The sequence below is a fragment of the Streptopelia decaocto genome (genome assembly GCF_964273445.1).
Source record: "Streptopelia decaocto genome assembly, chromosome: Z".
NCBI classification, from domain to species: domain Eukaryota; kingdom Metazoa; phylum Chordata; class Aves; order Columbiformes; family Columbidae; genus Streptopelia; species Streptopelia decaocto.
Window position 1 is genome coordinate 27,135,721 of NC_138657.1, and position 19,668 is coordinate 27,155,388.

Sequence of the window (19,668 nt, forward strand, 5' to 3'; positions counted from 1 at the left end):
TTAAGTTAAGCAGAGTCTTTCCTGCTGCTTTTTTATCTGCTCTTCTTTCCTAGTGACAGCCTGTCGTCTTGGGGAAAAAAAAAAAATCCTTGTGTGGAACCTGTCTCCTCTTGGACATGTTCTCTGGAATGCAGTCAATCTATATAAAACTTTATTTTCTGTTTTTAGAAAAATCCGTTGTTCTTCAAAGGTTGTAATAAAAATTGTTGGTCAGTGATTAGTATGAAATGGCTTGCCAAGGACAATCCTTCAAAGTAGGTATAGCGCAAGACAGCTAACCAATGTATATCCTTAGAGAAACAAAGAAAGGAAGAAAGGCAACATTGCTGAAGGGTGTGCAGAAGACCACTTCTAAATATAAATCAAAGGTCCTATTATGGAACAGAGATTGATGTATAAATATAATAGCTAGTGACAAATTTTGCAAGTCTGTGACAAAACACTGGGAAACACCTTCATTTTACTTTTCAATTCTCTGTTGTTCAGTCTGTTACTTCTTGTTTAGCCAATCTTTTAAAATTATTTTGGCTTTGATTTCAAACTTCTGTTTACTGTTGACTGATTCTCCTTGAATTTCCATTGAGCTCTCTTAATTTCCATGTTGAGACTTACTGCATTTTTTGCTGGTTTACAACGCAATTTAAGTTTTCTTTGTCTGTAGGATATGTTGCTATAGATAACATCTTCAGTCTTGCTGTTTAACTATATTTTTTTCCTTTGTCTTCCTGCTTCCTGTGGTGTGAGAAACAATGGGAAAGGGAGCTTAGTGGTATGGTAAGTTGGTGAACTAGTCTTTCACCATTGAAGATTTTAATTCTAGGATTCAGATGCAATTAAATATAAACATCCCATTTCTTAACCTATGTTGGAAAAAGATGCTCCTGATGTTTTGCATGTTGCAGGTGAACAGTTTTGAATACAGGAAAACTAGTCTATCTAGACAGACTTCAGCTCTTGCTGGTTGAGAGTTATTGTCTATCATAGGTTTTTCCTGTGGCAGAACTCTTTTAATTAGTTGGAAACTTTTCATTAGTTACAATTAAAACTTTTGTCTTCCCTGCCTATTGTCTTATCTATATGGTGTGTACGCTATTGAAGAGAGATTGTCTGTGGGATTTTTAAACCCAGAACGGTTATGATTTCAATTGTGGATGTGAATAGTGGAACATGCTCTCCAATTTAGCTCCCTAATGCTTCATATATTATTTCTACGTATTATATACCTACAGATATGCATGGTTATATATGTGTGTGTATATATATATAATGTATTTTAAAAGAATAGCTAGTAAGCTGATGTCCTGTATACTCAAGTTACTATGGGATGTATTTATGCTGATATCCCTTTTTTTCATTGATTGTCACTGTCAGATGGACCTGTAATTTATACTTGTTTGACAAGAGGTCTGTTAATGGAAGAATGGCTTTGTCTTTTTTTTTTCCATTTTGCCCTCCGTTTGCTCCTCCATTTCCCATTTTCTTTTGTAACGAGCTTGGCCATTTCTGTGTTGTAACCATGCTCAGCTTTACATTCTGGATTTCTTTTACATTATCCATTTTATATCTATTTATTTATGTGCATATGAAGTCTTAAGGTTTTCACTTTTAGCTCCTTAACTCCTCAGTTTCCTCACTGTAGTCTGAATAATTTCTGACTTCCTTGTAATTTATTGTGGTCAGGTAAGTAGTTACTTTTAAGTTTCTTAATAGAGTTTCTGATCTAACTCACTACACTTTTTGGTAGAATTTGAGTAGATCAACTTTGGGCTAAAGCAAATACCATTTAATATCTAGCTTATCTCACTTGAAAATATCTGATTTTATTTTTCTAGTGCATTCCCTTTTGGCCTGAAAGTGATGCCAACAAACTTCTTGTTAGAGTTGAAAATTCTAATCTCCCACCAAAGAAAATAAATTTTGATAAGCAAGAAAACTGTCTGCTACTGCATTTGGACAACAAGGTAAATGGTTGCCTTCAGAAAATAGGTAGAAAAAAATGTAAATAACTTTGATTTCTGTTCTCAAAACTTTCTGTCTTCCCATACAATGAAGTATTGAAAAATCTTAGCTGGGGAAAAGATTATATATATGCAAGTGTATTATTGTCATTCTCATTGTACACACAGATATAAGTAGGTGTTTTGTTTTAAGCGCTTCTCTGCAAAGGAGATCTATGGAAGATAAAACATAGATTGTTTTGCTAATGTTCTCTGGCTGAGGCTGAGAAGTATTTACATTAGTTCTAAAGTAACACTAAGTTACTTTGAAAAGTAACTTTGACTCCACTACATTTACTTCTATGTTACACATAGATTCTCTAGCAGTAGTTTTTAAATTTAAGTGTTTTAATACTAGAATGTTTTGGAGAGCATTAATGAGTATGAATGATTCAAGGAAGATTACTACCAGTCTAAATTTTCACAGTACAGAACTCCTGAGTTTTGATTACAAAGTGCAAAGCCTGTTACCTAGTAGCTGGATCAGGAAAGTATTTTAAAATTATGTTAAAAGAGGTTGCTTGTTTGACTGTTTGAGGGTTTTATCTTATGAGAGTAAAGGTTTTCTGAAATACTTAAATTACATTTTTTTTTTACTATAAATTTATTCCACTGCTATTTACTTTATAATTTTTACATTTTATAGCTTGGAGGAATTACAGTGGATGTAAACCTGACTGAACACTCTACAGTGATTACCTTTTCCAATTACCATGATGGTGCAGCTCCATTTCTGTTGATAAACCATACTAAAGAGGAAATTATTGAGTATGGACAAAGGTATGTAGAAGGAGTTTTAGTGTGAGTGTCTGCATGGAAACAGGTGAACTCTTATTTCATGTATTGTAAGCATGCCTATTTTGAAAAGAAGGCTATTTTTAAAGAAATGGCTGTAAGAAATCTGTTTTATAAATTGAAGGAATTATGGTTAACAGAGCAAGTTTAGATGGTGACAGGTGCCTGTTTCTACAAGTAAAAAAGCTGTTTTGTGGTCTCTCTTTATATGAACTTTGTGGATTTGCCCTCTACATTCCTTTGTATTTGTGGAGAGGCAAAGGATGTGCTTGGCTTTTCTGGAGTAGTGTAGGTGCTAACTGTGCAGAATAATTAACAAATGACTTGTATCAGATTTGATACTTGTACTGTTTTATCACATTTAGTTGAGATTCAGTTGAAAGAATAGGTTAAACAGTTATGTGAGAGATGAGGGAGCAGACTGAAAAATGGATAGGTAGTTACATAAATTTTGTGAAGCCAGACCGAAACTAAGATTATTTTAACATATACGAATTATCTACAATCAGTGAAAATTTTGTTCTGCATCTGCATGCAACTACACTGGTTCTGTTCTGAAGCTGGAATGTCTTTGTAAGTCTTTTCTACTGTATCCAGATACTGTGCAGTGCTGAAAAGTGTAAACATAGCTACAGCATTCTTGACCTGTTTCTTTTTGAAAGCATAACAGCCTTTACCATTTTTTCCTTTTAGTTAACCAGAGCAGTGTTGTTTAAAGATTTTCACTTGAAAAGTGAAAGCTGCTCGGCAAACTAAGCTTGCAGCTGTATGCTTATGCTTGTCTGAAGAATGCTTGCTTTCGTTTTTATTTGTAAAGATTAGTGATTTTTATCTTTTTAGATGGCTTTTGGGCATTCTTAGTGTAAATTTAATAAGTATGTATGTAACTTGTAATGAACAATGTAGAGTAGGATAGGATAGAATATTTCACTTAGAAGGGACCTACAATGATCACCTAGTTCCAACTGTCTGGCCAATTCAGCACCAAGCAGAAAGTTACAGCATTGTCCAAATGCCTTTAAACAGTGACAGGTGTGGGGCATCATTCTTCTCTCTAGGAAGCCTGTTTCAGTGTTTGACCACCTTCTCCGTAAAAAAAAAAAAACAAAAACAACTGCTTTCTGTTGTCCAGTCTAAACCTCCCCTAGCGCGGCTTTAAACCTTTCCCAAACGAGTATTTAAAAATCTACTGTGTATACTTTATTTTTCAAGTATACATATCTATCTTGAAGTATAAATACTGGTTTTATTATTGTTTTGAGAATTTTTTGGGCGTGTTTTTTCATGCATGTTGTTGCTTTAAGCTTTCCTTTTCATTATTTGAAAAAGTTATTGAAGTATTCTTTTTGAAATGCTAGAATGCAAAAGCCATATAAAATAAAATATTATAAAATATTCATAAATATTCATTGATATTTTAATTTAATGTTACTTTGTTCTAGCTCCATCAGTGAACTGGAAGACTGTCTTCAGCCAAATAAGGCAGTACTGTACACTTGGGCAGACCCAGCAGGATCTAGAAAGTTGAAATGGAAATGTGGAAATCGAACTGAGGAAATTACACCAAAAGAGGTACGGTTATCTAAATCTTCTTTAATGCTGTCTAATTTATTATCCTGATCATCAGTGTATATATGAAATTCCGTATGTAATGAGTATAATCAGCAATCTCATTTATGGGGTTTGAACACAGAACAGTAACAACACTCTGTTTGCTACAGCTTGGCTTGTGCCAATAAGCATTGTCTTCAGTTCAAAAGTGTATGTGTGAGAGCTGCTGTAAAACTTATTGTTTTCCTGGACCTATAAGAATGCTTTCTATTGTTGTTCATGCTGCTAAGACTTTTGCATTTTCTTGTGGGGTAGAATGATGAGTAGAGTTGTAACGACTTTTCCTGTCTTGTTTGTAGGACAAAATGGAAATACTCAGCCTGGATTGTAGAAAAGTGGTCTATTTAGTGTCATTTTTTGAAGGTTTGCAGCGTATTGTCCTAATCACTGAAGATGAGAAGGTATTTAGATTGGCATATGAAAGTGTAAAAGCAGAACTAGCAGAACAAGAAATTGTTCTATCTTTGCAAGATGTTGGAATTTCGTTGGTTAATAATTACACAAAGCAAGAGGTGTCTTACATTGGAATTACGAGGTAACGTATTTTGTGTGCCAACAGTTTATAATGTTTAAGCTCAGATGTTTTCACTAACTGAATTTCATTTTGGGTGCAATGGAAGAAAGTCTAAACGATTGTTTTCCTGTTGTAGTAAGAAATGTTTTTCACTATGTTTTATACTAACATATATGCTTTCTGTATTTGGATGTATGTGTTTTTGCAACACATAATTGTAACTCTGTGTGGCAAACTGCCCAGTACATTGAACAGAAGTATTTCCTGCCCATGTAGTTTTGGGGGTGGTAATAGAGTTTTAACGTGTAAGGACTGCGGGTAGCTTGTGTCAGTGGAATTTTCTCTCTTTGTTACAGAAACAAGTTGCTGAATTGTGTGTTGAAATTTCTGATGTAGTAACAGGTTGTAGTTCTTTTGAGATTGAGAAATGATGGTGACTCCAAGGCTCTAGTACTTTAGGTTTTCTGCTATAAGATTTCAGAGGGAAGCAGAAGAGAAACTACGTAATGCTTAAGAAATATGTACTATCATGTATTCACACAGGAGCTTTTTAGAATGCTCAAGGGACACTTGTGTATCAGTGCTGTAATCTACATGCTTCCATATACTCATAGCTGTGAGGTTGCTAGGTTGAGATTTTTTTTCTCTTGATTAATTCTTAGCACTGCACTGCCAAACAAAAAAAACTTCACATACAGGTAAACTTGATGTATTCACATCTGTCATTCACAAAGAAAATCCCAATGCTTACCCTCACTTGAGAAACTGAGCTCTGATAACTATCTAGGCAGTGGAAACACTCTATTGAAAGTGGTAGCTAATTGCCTAGATTCAAAGTAGTGTTTAGATTTCACCAAATCAGTGGTTTTTGGAAGCAGGTATCCATAGTCGGTAGTCTAACAATGCTTATAATTGGTGTTGTTTTCTTGTTAAAACCCTGAGTTGATTTCAAACTCATGAGAGCTCTGTCTGAGGGTGTGAGATGATTCCTTGGGTACAGTGAAAAAACCCTTGTTATCTGTAATGTTCCCATTTGTGAATGCCTCGTTATAAAAAGAACAGAAAAGGCAGTTTGTATCTTACTTGATGCAGAAAAAAGTTTCATCATGCCATTTCTGAGGTGACAGCACAGTGGGGGAGAAATGGGAGAGAGGGAAAAAAGAAAAGAAAAACTCACAATAATTTCAAGTTGGTACTCTGTTTTATAGCAGTTGTTTTGCTGTTTAGCTTGCCTTTTTTTGGTGGTTCTGCAATTGATGTATCTGAGCACAGATGCAGGTGTATTGGATTAGGGGACTGTGTCTGAAAAGCTATGTGTTTGTGGGCTATAGAGTAACTTGTGGAAATACCCTCCCCCTGGCTAATAGTTTTGGTTTGTGCCCTGTGGTATGCCTTCTGTTTGACTGTAAGGTGAAATCAGACATGTAAGCTTCTCATAGAAGCAGTGGAATTAAGCAGAAAAGAGTCTGGTGCCCATTAAGGGTGATTAATTATTTTGTTGCTTGATTAATAATAAAAATAAGAGACAAAAGAAAATTACTTATTTTGGGATACCATTAAAAAAAACCCTCACATACACAAACAAAATCCAAAAATGAAACAAAGAAAAAACCCAAACCAAACAAAAAAACAAGCAAAAACCAAAAAAACACTGCTAAAAACCAAACACCCAAAAAAAACAACCCCCCACCATAAATCATATATTGGTTTACAACAAAAGAGTGAAGAAACTAGCTATCAAAAGTACAGGTAATTCAGGAGGCATTTCATTTTGACTTGAAGAATTTCTCAATTTTGAGCAAATTCAGGTATGCCAAAATACATACAGGGGTGTATGGAGATTGTAGAATAATGAATGCCAGTGCTGGTGCAGCCGAGCTTTCTGATTAAGTATCCTCAGATAACCATCTTCATCCAAGTGGGGAGTTATACAGATTTGCTGTTCACTTCTCTTTTTGGCATTATATTGAAGAGACTGGCTTTCTACTTAGTACCAAGAAGGCAGTGGGTGATGTGGGTCACTTTTATTTACTGCAGTAGTGCTTTATGATGTGGCTTCTCATTCTGTGAGAGCCATACTATGGTGGGCAAAACTTTTTTTTGAAACAGCTAACCCTTCTTTCTTGCTCCTTTGTTTTGTTTTCAAAGTTCTGATGTGGTTTGGGAGACGAAACCCAAGAAGAAATCGAGATGGAGACCAATGAGTGTTAAGCAGACTGATAAATTAGAGCAAGAATTCAAAGAGTACAGCGAGCTAAGCCCTTCAGAAAATAAGATTGTTGAGTTGGAATCAAATGTTTTGGTAATACTGATAGTTCTCTAATGTTGTTGTTTACAAGTAAATACACAAAAAAAGATAATTTATCGATTTTGCTATCTTTGAAGAAACTTCCAGTGAAAATTTGAGATGATTGATTTGCCTAATCCATTTGAAAACACTAGCTAGAAAAGCAATCTTTGGGAAGAAAAATCCATAGACATTTGAAAGCTTGCTACAGAATTCTTGTTGTTAGCCTCTAACTTAGAAATTGAAGTGTGATATTTTTGCAGGTTATGAGACTAAAGAGGCATAAAACTACTGTAAAAAAGCTTTATATTTGGTTCATTTGTTATACCAGGGAGGTGGTCAGGATGTTAGTTTGGGATTTGTTTGTTTTAGTACTAAACCGTGTATTTTTCAAGTGCCTTATTGTGGGATAATTCAACTGTGTCATTCAACTGCATACTTATGAAAAAATCATTCCAGGAATTATTCTGGAATGTAGAAGCATATTATGATCCAAATGCTGCCGCCCTTGCTACTCATGAGAAATGTGTTGTAGGTAAATGAATATGGTATAGGTAAATGAGCTTTTTTTTCTCAGTCATAGACTCTGGAACGCCATTTATTAAACACTAGTAATCCCCCAAATAATTCGTATTTTGTAGCTTTACTTCTATTAAAATTTATGACAAAAGCTGCAAAGCTTTTACTGCTAAGCTATCTTTAAAATGTTAATGAACAGTGTAAATTGTAAAGTATATTATATAAAACAATCTTTTGAAACACACAGCATACCAAATTTTCTTTGATAATACAATAGGTATGTTTAACCCCTAATGGAATGAACATGAAAATTCAACAACCAAATGAGATTCCTATCAGAAGGAATTATCTGCCAGCTTTAAAAATAGAATACAGTTCATCTGCACATCAGAAGTCTTTCAGAATTCAAATTTACAGGATACAGGTGAGTCTTGTCAAAAAAAAAACCTGTGAGTTATTTGTTAAGAAAAAGTGACTTTTATGGAAACTTGGATTTATTTTTACAATTATTTGGATTTGTTATGTTTTGCATTTAATTATACTCATTGCCTTCTACATCGGTTTTTCTCAGTCTTCAGAAATACTACTTAAATGTTGCTGGGGAAAAAAAAAATAAGCAAAACCAACAACAAAAAACCTAAACAAAATAAAGCACGAGACAACTATGACATGAGACAACATTTACCATTCATCTCCCATGCTTTCGCTTTTGGCTTTTCTTAACACCAACCAAAAAATAAAGTACAGTTAGTTGTCTTGCATATGTTCAAGTTTTTCAAAATAAATCCTTTGCAAAAATTCTGCATAGCATTGATCACCACTAACTTATAAAAGCTTTTATAGACTATTTGGATTGGATTATTTCATTTTGAAAATAGAGGTATTTTGAACCACAACAGCAGGTTTTTTTTTCTGCTTTATAGTTGTTGGAATGCTATAGGTAATGTTCATATTTCCTGTGTGTGTCCTGATTTTAAAATATTTCACTATTGAAAAGCTAATGTGCTGTGCCTTGTCCTGTCCTTACCACTATTAGATACAAAACCAGATTCCTGGAGCCATATTTCCCTTTGTGTTCTATCCTATTAAACCCCCGAAGTCCATCACCTTGGATTCAGGTTTGTTGTTCTAGTTTAACATAATCCTTACTTCTAAAATGACAAGATAGCTTTTTTTTTTTTTTTAATTTTTTTTTTTTTGTACTGAAGTTAACCATGTTACTTTCATCAGATGAGGTCTGTATAAGCTTACTGACTACAGAGAACACGAATACTAATGTTAGAGATAATGAAGCTTTTTTCTCTACACAGAAGATAAACAGAAAGTCATTTAAACAGTTAACAGTTAGAAGAAAACATGATTTCTTTCATCCATTGATACCATACCTTTTAAATAATCTTTCTGGCACACTAATTCAGTGCTCTTGGAGAGCATAATGTGGAAGTTACATATGGATCAAGCTTATAAAAGGCTTTTGGCTGTTGCATTCAGGCGGCAACTAAAACTTAATGCTGACTAATACAGGAGAAGGGCTGCCTGCTGAAAATAGGAAAAGATCGAATTGTTTCTTATCTTGATGGTAATGAATTTGTTGCACCGTTTCTGTATTACTTGCATTTGCAGTTCCAGGGCAGTGAGGATTCACTTTTCATATTTAGTCATCCCATTTTTCCCTAATGCCCCAAATAAATTTTTTTATCTCAATCATGTTTATTTTTTCTTTGCTTGCATGCAATAGATGACCTAGTGACCTATCTGAAAAAAACACAACTAATAAAGAAAGGAATGTGTGCCAATGCCAGTCTAAACTCAAAATTGCTATGTGAGGCACCATGTATAAGCTTTGTAGATGGCAAATTATATTTTGCCTACTTTGTATGCAGCCTTTGAAGTTCTCTGTTCTATGAGCATAGAGCTTAATGTCAATTTATTATGTGATGAATTGCAGTATTCAATTAACTTGTACTGGGAAAAGTCACTTGGAAGACCAGAGTAATCTCAGTAGGGATTTTGGATTGAGACAAAAAATACTGCTTGTAATTTTGTACAGAAGCTACTATGATATGAGGTGTTCATTCTAAATATGATCAATTTAAGGCTAGAGAGCATAAATCTGTGGAATTATTTTTTTTGTTATGTTTTTTCTATCTGCTGTTGGAAAATCTTATTCCATGACTAGGGAAATTATTAAAGTCTAAGATTATATCAATATTTGTTTGCTTTTAAAAGAAAATGTTACATTTTCAGAGATCAGTGAAATAGAATTTTGAAGTTCTATTTCATTGTTGTTTTCCTGTTCCTTTCTATTCCTGTTTTTTTTTCCCTGACTTAGTTGTTTGCCAGTCATATCCATTATGTAATCCTGTTTTACAGGATTGAGAAAATCCTGAACATATGTGACATTTTAATTTTAAAAAATAAGGGTATATATGTCATGAAAATCTGTGCTGATCTCTTTTTATTTACAACTTGATAGCACCAAAACCATTTACCGATGTCAGTATTGTCATGAGAACTGCAGGACACTCACAAATATCTCATATTAAGTAAGTATTTTTGACATGTTCCTTCTCTTTTGCTATTGATTATGTTTAAGCAAGCTTTAAAACTAAAGTTATTGTAGGGGCAAACATAATGCAGGATAATTTTACACCAGCTCATTCTTGGAAAGGTCAGAGCACTTAAAGAGAGATGAAAGCTCAGCCCCCTTTATTATCCATGTAATTGCGGAGTACAGCAAGGATTAAGTGTCTTTTTAATGCAGATTCTTAGTCTTTTGTAATTTAAAAAAACCTCTATATTTAACAGTGCTATATACAGTTTTAAATACTGCTACTCGATTAAAATAGTTCTTGTTAGAGGAAACATGTTTATCTCACACAACTATGGGAAGACCTCTTTTCACCAGTAGTGGTGAATCCCTCAAAAAAAAAAAAAAAGTATTTGAAGTCAATATGTAAGTGGACTAAATACCCCAGATTAAATTTTATGTGTTACACATTTTCATAAAATACCTTAATAATTGTGTTTCTTTTTCATGTGCAGGTATTTCAAGGTCCTGATTCAAGAGATGGATCTCAGATTAGATCTTGGTTTTCTGTATGCACTGGTTGAATTCTTCACACAGGCTGATGTGCTGAGTGACCAAGAGGTAGAAACTTTTTGTTGTTTAAAGATTAATAGATTTTAAGTTGTAATTATTCATCTTGTATTTTAAAAAAGAAAAAGGAAAAGAAAAAGAAAAAAAAAACACAAATGAAAACAGCAATAACAAACCATAACAATCTGGACTTCTGTGTCCGTAACACTGGTTAACTGCTGTGTCTGCAACTAATCTGAAGCTGGGAGGGTTTTAAGAGTTACCATTGCCCGCGGCAAACAGTAAACTCTTTCCTTTATCCTCATCTTGCATCCTATGCAAAGAAGGCTGCAAAACCTTCAGAAAAGAATGACATTAATGCTGTTGTAAATTCTCTGGTCTGACTAATGCCTGATGGATCAGTTAATTAAGAAGCCAAGACAGAAAGGAAGTTAAAGTAATACTAGTTGCCTTAGTGCAGCTTATTTAAAAAATAAAAATAAATCTAGGAAAATCTTGGCTGGGAAATCACCGAAACTTGCCTTTCCACGAGAGCAAGAGAATGTAAAAGGAATGGAGAGAGAGCCTAATTAGAAAGTGAAAGTGTTTTTGGTAATTTTGTGCAAAAGTATAAAATTTGAAGATGATGTAGTTGACATGGTGATACTAAGTGGAGGGGGAAGGGCAGTGGGATGGAATTGAATTACTGTGCAGGGAGAATGAGAGGAGTTGGTGCAAAGGACCAGTAGAAATAAAATATAGTAGTATGAAGTACAAGGTGTTCTGCTTGGGAAATAATAGTGAAAACTTCAGATACAACCATAAAGCAACAGAGGAGACAGAGTTTCTTGGATTTGCCAAAGAAAACAAACAAAATAAAATGTGATAATCTTTATAGATATGATGCAGTTCTGATGTATATTGGGTATTCTCTTCTTGTTAAGAGTAATGGAATTTGAATGTCAGTACACAACTAACCGATAAGAAATTGTTTAGATGAAAGTTTACTGGTTTTGTCGTTATCTCAAAAATTCCGCTAGTGAAAAATGAACCAGAAATATTTTCATAAAAGTTCTGCCTGGATGGTGAGAGGAAAAAGTCCTTTTTGATAATGCAGTAAAACGTATTGTCTTACTGTGGCAAGTGAATGCTGTGCTGGAAAGGCAGCTTACTTTGCTTTTGTTTCCCCGTATCTATACATCAGAAATTAAAGAAGTGTTACTACTGGGGTTTATACTAAAATAAGCAGAAAATATTTAAAATTTGCTCCATTGTAAACATACATTGAAAATTAGAAGGAAGTGTGGAACAAGGGAATTAATTCCTGGAATAACATTTCAAGCAAGATAGGGGTTTTGTTAGCATTTCCAAGTTTAGAACAGAATAAATTCATGTAAAACTTGTCCACTATGGGTTGTAGTTCAATACGTTATTTTCATCTTAGTAAATTCGCTACTCTTGCGTGGTATAATGTATTAAATATAACCTCAGTTTCCTACTTATATTTCTTAATCATATGGCGTTATTTGTTTTGAATTTGAAAAAGAAGATCCTGGTTTTGGTGAATTATTTGTAGCTTGTTTTCTGGCGTGTGATAAAGGAAAACTAAATGTACTTTCCAGTTCACACAACACTTAAGTGGTTACCTTGAGTTTGGGGTTGTCAGGCACTAGTTGGTTCTTCCTAGTCATGTCTGTCTTTGCTGTAATTTGAAGCCTGTGGATTCTTTGCAGAGTTCTGGTGGCACCACAGTTTTGTGAAATCTCACAAAACATATTAATTGCTTGTTGACTAAGGAACTCTTGTTTCTTGGTGGTAATGTAAATTTTAAATAAATTTTACCTTAAAGAATGAGATCCTCTCTGAGAGTCACCTTTTTCCAAATCAGGACCTAGGCATGTATTTCTATAATATATAGTCTTTTTATATTATAAACTCTTGAAGCAAAACTTAGTAATGCAATTTTTTTTGAAGGCTGGATGAGTCCAATTTTGTTAAGTGTCATCAGCGTAATTAAACATCTCTAAAAATATAAATAGTAAGAATGAGCAGCCTCATTAAGGTGTATGAAATATAAGGAAATTTGAAGGATTCCTTAAACAAAGCAGAGATTTAATAAACATTAATAATGTTACTTTAGAATTGTTTCAGAAATGTCACTGTATTTTCATGTGCAGGAATATGTAGTCTAAACTAGTCACTCCCAGCAGTGTATTAGGGCATAGACTCTGTTACATCTGTTTGTGCCAGGTGTATCTGTGAATTCTAGATAATTGTGGTAGTTTGAAGAATTATGTTAATTTTCAATACATGGTTGTGTAGTGGAAAAAATACATTGTTGTATTTTATTCTCCCTTCGCCTCCCAGTCAAAAGATGAATCATTTGAGACCAGCATTAGGAGCTGAATGCAGAGATTAGAGGAGACCTTCTTCTACACTTGCATTTTTAGTGGAATTGCGGGGCATGATTTTAGGATTTGACCCCTGCTTGAAATCTAGTGCCTTGACTGTTTGGCTTGTTTAATTAGCAAGGTGATAGCTGGGTTTACTGCTCTAAAAGGACTTCTCACATTATTTTCAGTTACAACTTCTGTTTGTTTCGCTGGTTAGGTCTTTTCTGACTATGGCTTTAGAATTGTTATGATTTAAAAATCTTAAAATGTTTTTTGTAGTTAGCCAATTCTTCCACAGCTTTTGCAAAGGAACTCTCTTTTGAAGGAGAAAAGGGCTAGATGGAGGTTTTCTCAGAGTATGTAAAAGTGTAGTTTCTATGTAACAGAAAATAGTCTTTTGTGTAGTTTTTTGTATTTAAAATCTATGCGCTATGTGTTCAAAAGGGTGTGTATATATATATATATATATATATATATATATGCCCTTTGTTTGACACAGGTAAATGTTGTCCAGACTTTACTTGAAAATATTTGGTATTTGAACTTTCATATATTTTATTTATTTGTTTGTTTCTTTGTTTTTACTATGAAATACATGTATGGTGGATTGTTTTTTATACCTACATTTCCTCCTCTTCATACAAAAAAAAAGGCAGTAAATAAAATCTAGTTAAAAGTCCTCTAAAATGCCAAGTTCTTAATTAAAAAAATAAGATTAGTAGAGTGTAAGTAGTATTAGTCAATGTATTGGATCTCAGTGATAAATCATGATAGTTTTACACACTCTAAATTTTAAATTAATGTTTTTTTGAAAATGCATTTACAGCTAGAACTTTTCAAAAAGGATGTGGAATCTCTTCAAGAAGAACTGATGAGTGTGTCATCAATGGATACATCACAAATCAGCTTGTATGAATACTTTCACATCTCTCCAATTAAGGTATACGTTTTTTACAGTACGGCTTGTGTTTGCTTTCAAAATGAAGGATTTTTGTCTCATGAAGGATAGTGCACACTGGAAATGAAGAAGCATAGAGGTGATCAAAAATAGAATGAAAATGTCCTCGAAAAGTGCTTTCGCTGTTGCCAGTAACTTATGGGGTTCACATAAATATTTGTTGAATATTTGCATTAAAAGTTCATTATTTCATTCCTATCCATGACTTCCTTCATATACAGTAATCTTCTTTTTATTATTTAAGAGATCCTTTCAACATGCTATAGGTTGTGTGCAGACAGTGTGGTGCAGATTGGGGAATGATGTAGTTTCTAAAAAACATATCAAACAATGACATTTTCTGCTTTATTGTTACTCTCTGGAAAAGCAGTTTTTGTTTTTTGACTCCAGTATAGAGCCCTTCAAGCAATTTTCCTGAACGTTTTTCTGTTTTGAGACTGTCACCTTAATTTCTGTGAAACAAATGCTTTGGTTAATTCAAGTCTAGAGAGGTGGAGTTTTTCTTGTATACCTTTTCCAGTATTTATTTAGCACCTCTAAAACTTGCGTTAATAATTATTTGTTTTCAGGCTTTTGTTTCTCATTCTTGCTTGGATGCCATGCTACGTTATTTTGTCTGCTTTGATTATTTGATTATTTGATATTAGTTATAGAAACAAAAAATTTGGAAACAAGCTAATAACCTAAATTATAGCTAAAATATTTTGGAGTCCTTGTCTGAAAACATGCAGAAGCAATTTCAAGTTCATGTTTTCTCAAAGGTAGTTTCAATTATTCTGTTTGACTTTGAATGTCACTGTCTTTTTTATTGCACTATGTGGTGTATTTATGTTCTGTGTTTTGAAATCAGTCAGGTTTCATACAGGATTAGAAATGTCTTAATTTGTAAATCATCTAAAAGATTATAAAGATAGAAATACAATACTTGTAATAACCAACCATGTTATTTCCCAATCTTGTTTTTATCCTTTAGTTACACTTAAGCTTTTCACTCAGCACGGGTGGAGAAGATAGTAACAAAGAAGAAAGAAAGAATGAATTGATACCACTTCAGTCCTTGAATCTCCTGCTGAAGAGCATAGGGGCCACCCTCACAGACGTACAAGATGTTGTCTTTAAGTAGGTTAAAAATATGATTGTAAGGATTACTTCCAAAAGTTAACCCAATATTAGATATGTTACATTTTTTTTTATCTGTGTAATAAGGACTTACTTTTTATGTTTTGTAGGTTGGCATTCTTTGAACTCAGCTATCACTTCTGTACTACACAACAGCTTCAATCAGCTGTTGTAAGGCATTATTCAAAACAGGTTAGAATACATAAATTTCAATATTTCAGTATATTTTTATTTTGAAAGCACGACTGTGTGCCCTGGCTCTTGAAAACAAATAAAATTACTTTCAGCCTTGTATGTTCGTACACAGGTTAAATACATAAAGACATACAAAACAGTTTTTAGTTTGTTGGATTCTATTGCCTTTATTTTGGGAGCAAGTACTGTTTTCTAAATTATGACTTGAGGAAAAGTGGCACGGATAACAAAGCAACTTGCTGGAAGTGATAGTGGAAGGAAACACAATGCAGCTCTGACAGAAGAATCGGCATCAAACTATTGATGCTTTTTCTTGGGCATTAGCAATATATGAATTATGTTCCCTTTTTGGCCTTTGTATACTGTTCAGGTCATGTCATCCAGAGGAGAGAATCCAGCAGACACACTTTTGCATGAAAGAATAAGTCCTCTTCATCCATCATTAATAAGGGATTCTTTGGACATATCAATTCGGTGCTCTGTCTGTCTTTAAAGGAGAGAAAAACCAAACATGGTTTTAATTGGGGAACGAGTTATCTGTTGTTCTCTGTTCCTTCCTTTTCCCAGAGGGAAAACTTGAAATCTCCTGTGAGCCACTCAACTTTTGTTTTAAAATCAAATTACCTTTCATGTAGTTGTAACATTTTGCAGTGACAATGAACAAAAGTTTCTCAGCATATGCAAAGAGAGCAAATTTTGCCTTGTAGTATAAAAGAAATGTAGGTAATGTTTTTGCTTTGTAAAATCTCAAGACCATTAATGTCAGTTATTGGTGAAATGCTCATAAGAAGTTTTGTTTATTTGGCTGACAATATGCTTTACTCACTATAAGATCCTTTTTAATACAACTACTCTTCCAAATAATTTTGAATTTTTTATATTAAACTCATGTTACTTTCACCTTTTTTTTTTTTTTCCTGACCTAGTTATACTACACTGTTTGCCTTTGGTTTAGTGCAATTTCTGAAATATTTTTACCAATAACTGCTTTTATTTTAGGCTATTAAACAGATGTATGTTCTTATTCTTGGCCTTGATGTCTTGGGTAATCCATTTGGTTTCATAAGAGGCTTGTCTGAAGGTGTAGAGGCATTCTTCTATGAACCTTACCAGGTAAAAATCTTTGCTACCTCCTTGTAAAATGTAGCACAGGTAGATAGATATGAATTGTGTTGAAAATGGGGATATATTAATACCTTTTTTTGGTTTTAACTTTCCATTTAGAATTGAAAATTTAAAGTGAAAGTGCTAGGAAAGGTTACTGGAAACTTCAAGCGAGATAAAAAGGAGAGAGTAATCCATTTAATTTAATTTGCAAAAGACTATTCCTTATGGTTCTTATTTTAAAACATTTTTTTTCTTTTTTCCCCATTTGCCTTTAAAATAAACAGACTTCAGGGAATTATTATTTTAAAATAGTCTTAATTTCTCTCACAGGTCCTCTTGTGGGCACTTTCGCACTTTCTCACTCAGTCACGTACTCCTGTTCTCTTAGATATATATAAATTCCAATAACAATTTGAGATTTTAAAATATGGGATGCATACTATTTGAAGCTTAACAAAAGCACCTTAAACACCTTTTTTTTTTTTTTTCTTAGGGAGCCATCCAGGGTCCTGAAGAATTTATAGAAGGAATGGCACTGGGACTTAAAGCACTAGTAGGAGGAGCTGTTGGTAAGTTTCAGCGTTGTCACGGTGTTAAAAGTAATAGTAAGCAATACAGGTGAGTATTTGTAAATTGCATTGGCATTTTACTTTGTTTTATTTTCCAATAGGTGGATTAGCTGGTGCTGCATCGAGAATCACTGGTGCTATGGCAAAAGGAGTAGCTGCAATAACTATGGATGAGGATTACCAGCAGAAAAGGAGAGAAGCCATGAATAAACAGCCCACTGGTCTGAGAGAGGGTATCACTCGTGGTGGAAAAGGATTAGTTTCTGTAAGGAGAAAAAAAATATTCTAAGACTAATGGATTTTATGCAGGCAACAGTAACAAATAGAGACGCTGCTGTAGTCACCAGAGTTGTTACTTGTTCTTTTAATTCTGATTTTGCAAATATGTGGCCACGATGGAGTTATAATTTTAAAGAAAAATTTACGAGGGTAGAAGAGGAGAAGGGAACGATGAAGTCAGTGCCCCTAGTTCTGTTAACTTGTAGTGAATTTTAGAATAGTTCAGCGCATGTGCTTTGAGGCTATTCACCAAAGAAGTAGTAAGAAAAATGTAAAAAATGAAAAATATAACCTGAAAGCATATTTATAATGTCTTTGTTTTTCTTTGTAGGGTTTTGTCAGTGGAATAACAGGAATAGTTACCAAACCAATAAGAGGTAAGTTTAGGGCGTCTGATTAATTTGCTATTCATATGATAGTAAATTTTTGATATTTGATGAGAACTTATAAATCTCAGTTATAAAACATTCTATAAAGATTTTATATTCCTACTGACTTTTAGTTTAAAAGTTGTTTACATGAACTTTGTGTGGAGGAGAGTATGCAGTTGCATGCCAAATAAGATTTGTAATTTAATGGTAATTATGTTTCCTAAGATTGTAAGAAAAACTCAGTGTTTTATAATGATTTGTTGCACTTAATCCCTTTAGGAGCTCAGAAAGAAGGAGCAGCTGGTTTTTTCAAAGGTGTTGGAAAAGGCTTAGTGGGAGCAGTAGCTAGACCTACTGGAGGAATCATAGACATGGCAAGCAGCACATTTCAGGGTATTAAAAAGTAAGTAAAATCAATATGAAGAATGACATATGGCATGAAACAGACAATAGCAGTAGCACATTGTGTCTTTGTGTCACTTCTGTGTTAATGTTTCTGGATCTCTCAACTTTGTCATTAATACAGATGAGCCAGAAAAAAATCTTATCCATATTATTTATATAAAAATAGGTGTATTTTTTAAAAATACACAGTTGATAGCATTTGAAAAACACAGCATCAGATCCTGGATATTTCTAGCATTACCAAAGAAACTAGTTTAAAAGCCTCAGTGATCAGACTTCCTTCAATTGCTGATTTTTTCTATTTACACCAAATAATACAGGAACAAAGGACTTCTCAGCAGCATGCAAAGTTACTGTTTATTATTACTGCTATATGAGATGAGTCCCAAGACTACAAGGTCATGTCAGGATCTGTCCTGGTTGTCCAAACTGAGAACTGTGTTAAGACTCACTTTAAGAAACCTGTTGCTGTAGATGGTCTTGCACTGTAATGTGTAAAGAAGTAGGATAAAGTGTTTTGAGGGGACATTTGGCAGCTTCTTCTGAATACAGATGTTTAATGTCCCTATTCTTTTTAGTGAGCTGGACCACTTTTTCTGCCTTAAGATTGCCAGTCTCTTCTGTTTTTCTGCTTTAAATTCTTTAGCAGAGAAATGCAAGAAAAATATCAGAGCAGGAGTTCCCTACGGCACAGATGTGTTTGATTTTGAAATTTTGAATTGCAATACTTAGACACTAAGAATTGCAGGTGTGTGCTGCCCTGTGCCATCTAATTTTCTAATAATCATTCTCTGAAATAGATTTCTGGGTAAAATCTGCTAGTGTTTCGTAGATTTTCATAGATACTCACTGTGTATTCATATGCAAAAGTAAGTAGACAACAACACTTGCTGTTCCAGTACTTGAATTTGATTTGTATTTGAAATTATTTAGAGCCTTTGTTAAATATTATAGCTGAGTAGAGATATTGACACATACCTTAAATTTGCTGCTTTATTGTCAGAGTTGCAGATTCATCAGAAGATGTGATAAGCCTGCGCCCACCCCGCTTCTTTGGTGAAGATGGAGTTATTAGACCTTACAGATTAAGAGATGGAACTGGAAGTCAAATGTTACAGGTGAAGAAAAGATAATTTGACACTCATTCTATCTCATCATACATTTAACTAAATATTTTACAGAATTTCTAATTTAAGAAAGTTAAGAAATTTCATTTAATTTCTTAGGTTTATGACCACTTTGGTCTTTTAGTTTCTGTAATAAACCTTTTGAGAAAGACCCTATAATTTATACTAGTATATCTGTAGAAGTTTGTGCAAGATATAGAGCATTTTGAAAGAAGAAAAAGTTTTATAAGTGTAATTAAAAAGCTTTATGTTTTTAAATTTTAGTTTATATAAACAGTGATGATAAGCCCAAAGATATTTTTTTAGTAATTTTATAATACACATTTTAAACAGTGACATTTTA

The 19,668-nt window shown here is 33.6% G+C and overlaps 1 protein-coding gene across 1 annotated transcript in view; it reads left to right on the forward strand.

Moving 5' to 3' along the window:
- Positions 1-19,668, forward strand: part of VPS13A (vacuolar protein sorting 13 homolog A) — a 105,818-nt gene that overhangs the window by 68,293 nt on the left and 17,857 nt on the right. The window contains exons 51-68 of the mRNA XM_082074915.1: positions 1,833-1,961; positions 2,644-2,777; positions 4,235-4,364; positions 4,703-4,938; positions 7,066-7,219; positions 8,001-8,147; positions 8,760-8,841; positions 10,200-10,269; positions 10,769-10,874; positions 14,022-14,135; positions 15,127-15,272; positions 15,383-15,464; positions 16,467-16,580; positions 17,068-17,143; positions 17,245-17,408; positions 17,754-17,799; positions 18,073-18,196; positions 19,202-19,316. Coding sequence (XP_081931041.1) covers positions 1,833-1,961; positions 2,644-2,777; positions 4,235-4,364; positions 4,703-4,938; positions 7,066-7,219; positions 8,001-8,147; positions 8,760-8,841; positions 10,200-10,269; positions 10,769-10,874; positions 14,022-14,135; positions 15,127-15,272; positions 15,383-15,464; positions 16,467-16,580; positions 17,068-17,143; positions 17,245-17,408; positions 17,754-17,799; positions 18,073-18,196; positions 19,202-19,316 — 2,169 coding nt within the window. The remainder of the gene's footprint in view (positions 1-1,832; positions 1,962-2,643; positions 2,778-4,234; positions 4,365-4,702; positions 4,939-7,065; positions 7,220-8,000; positions 8,148-8,759; positions 8,842-10,199; positions 10,270-10,768; positions 10,875-14,021; positions 14,136-15,126; positions 15,273-15,382; positions 15,465-16,466; positions 16,581-17,067; positions 17,144-17,244; positions 17,409-17,753; positions 17,800-18,072; positions 18,197-19,201; positions 19,317-19,668) is intronic.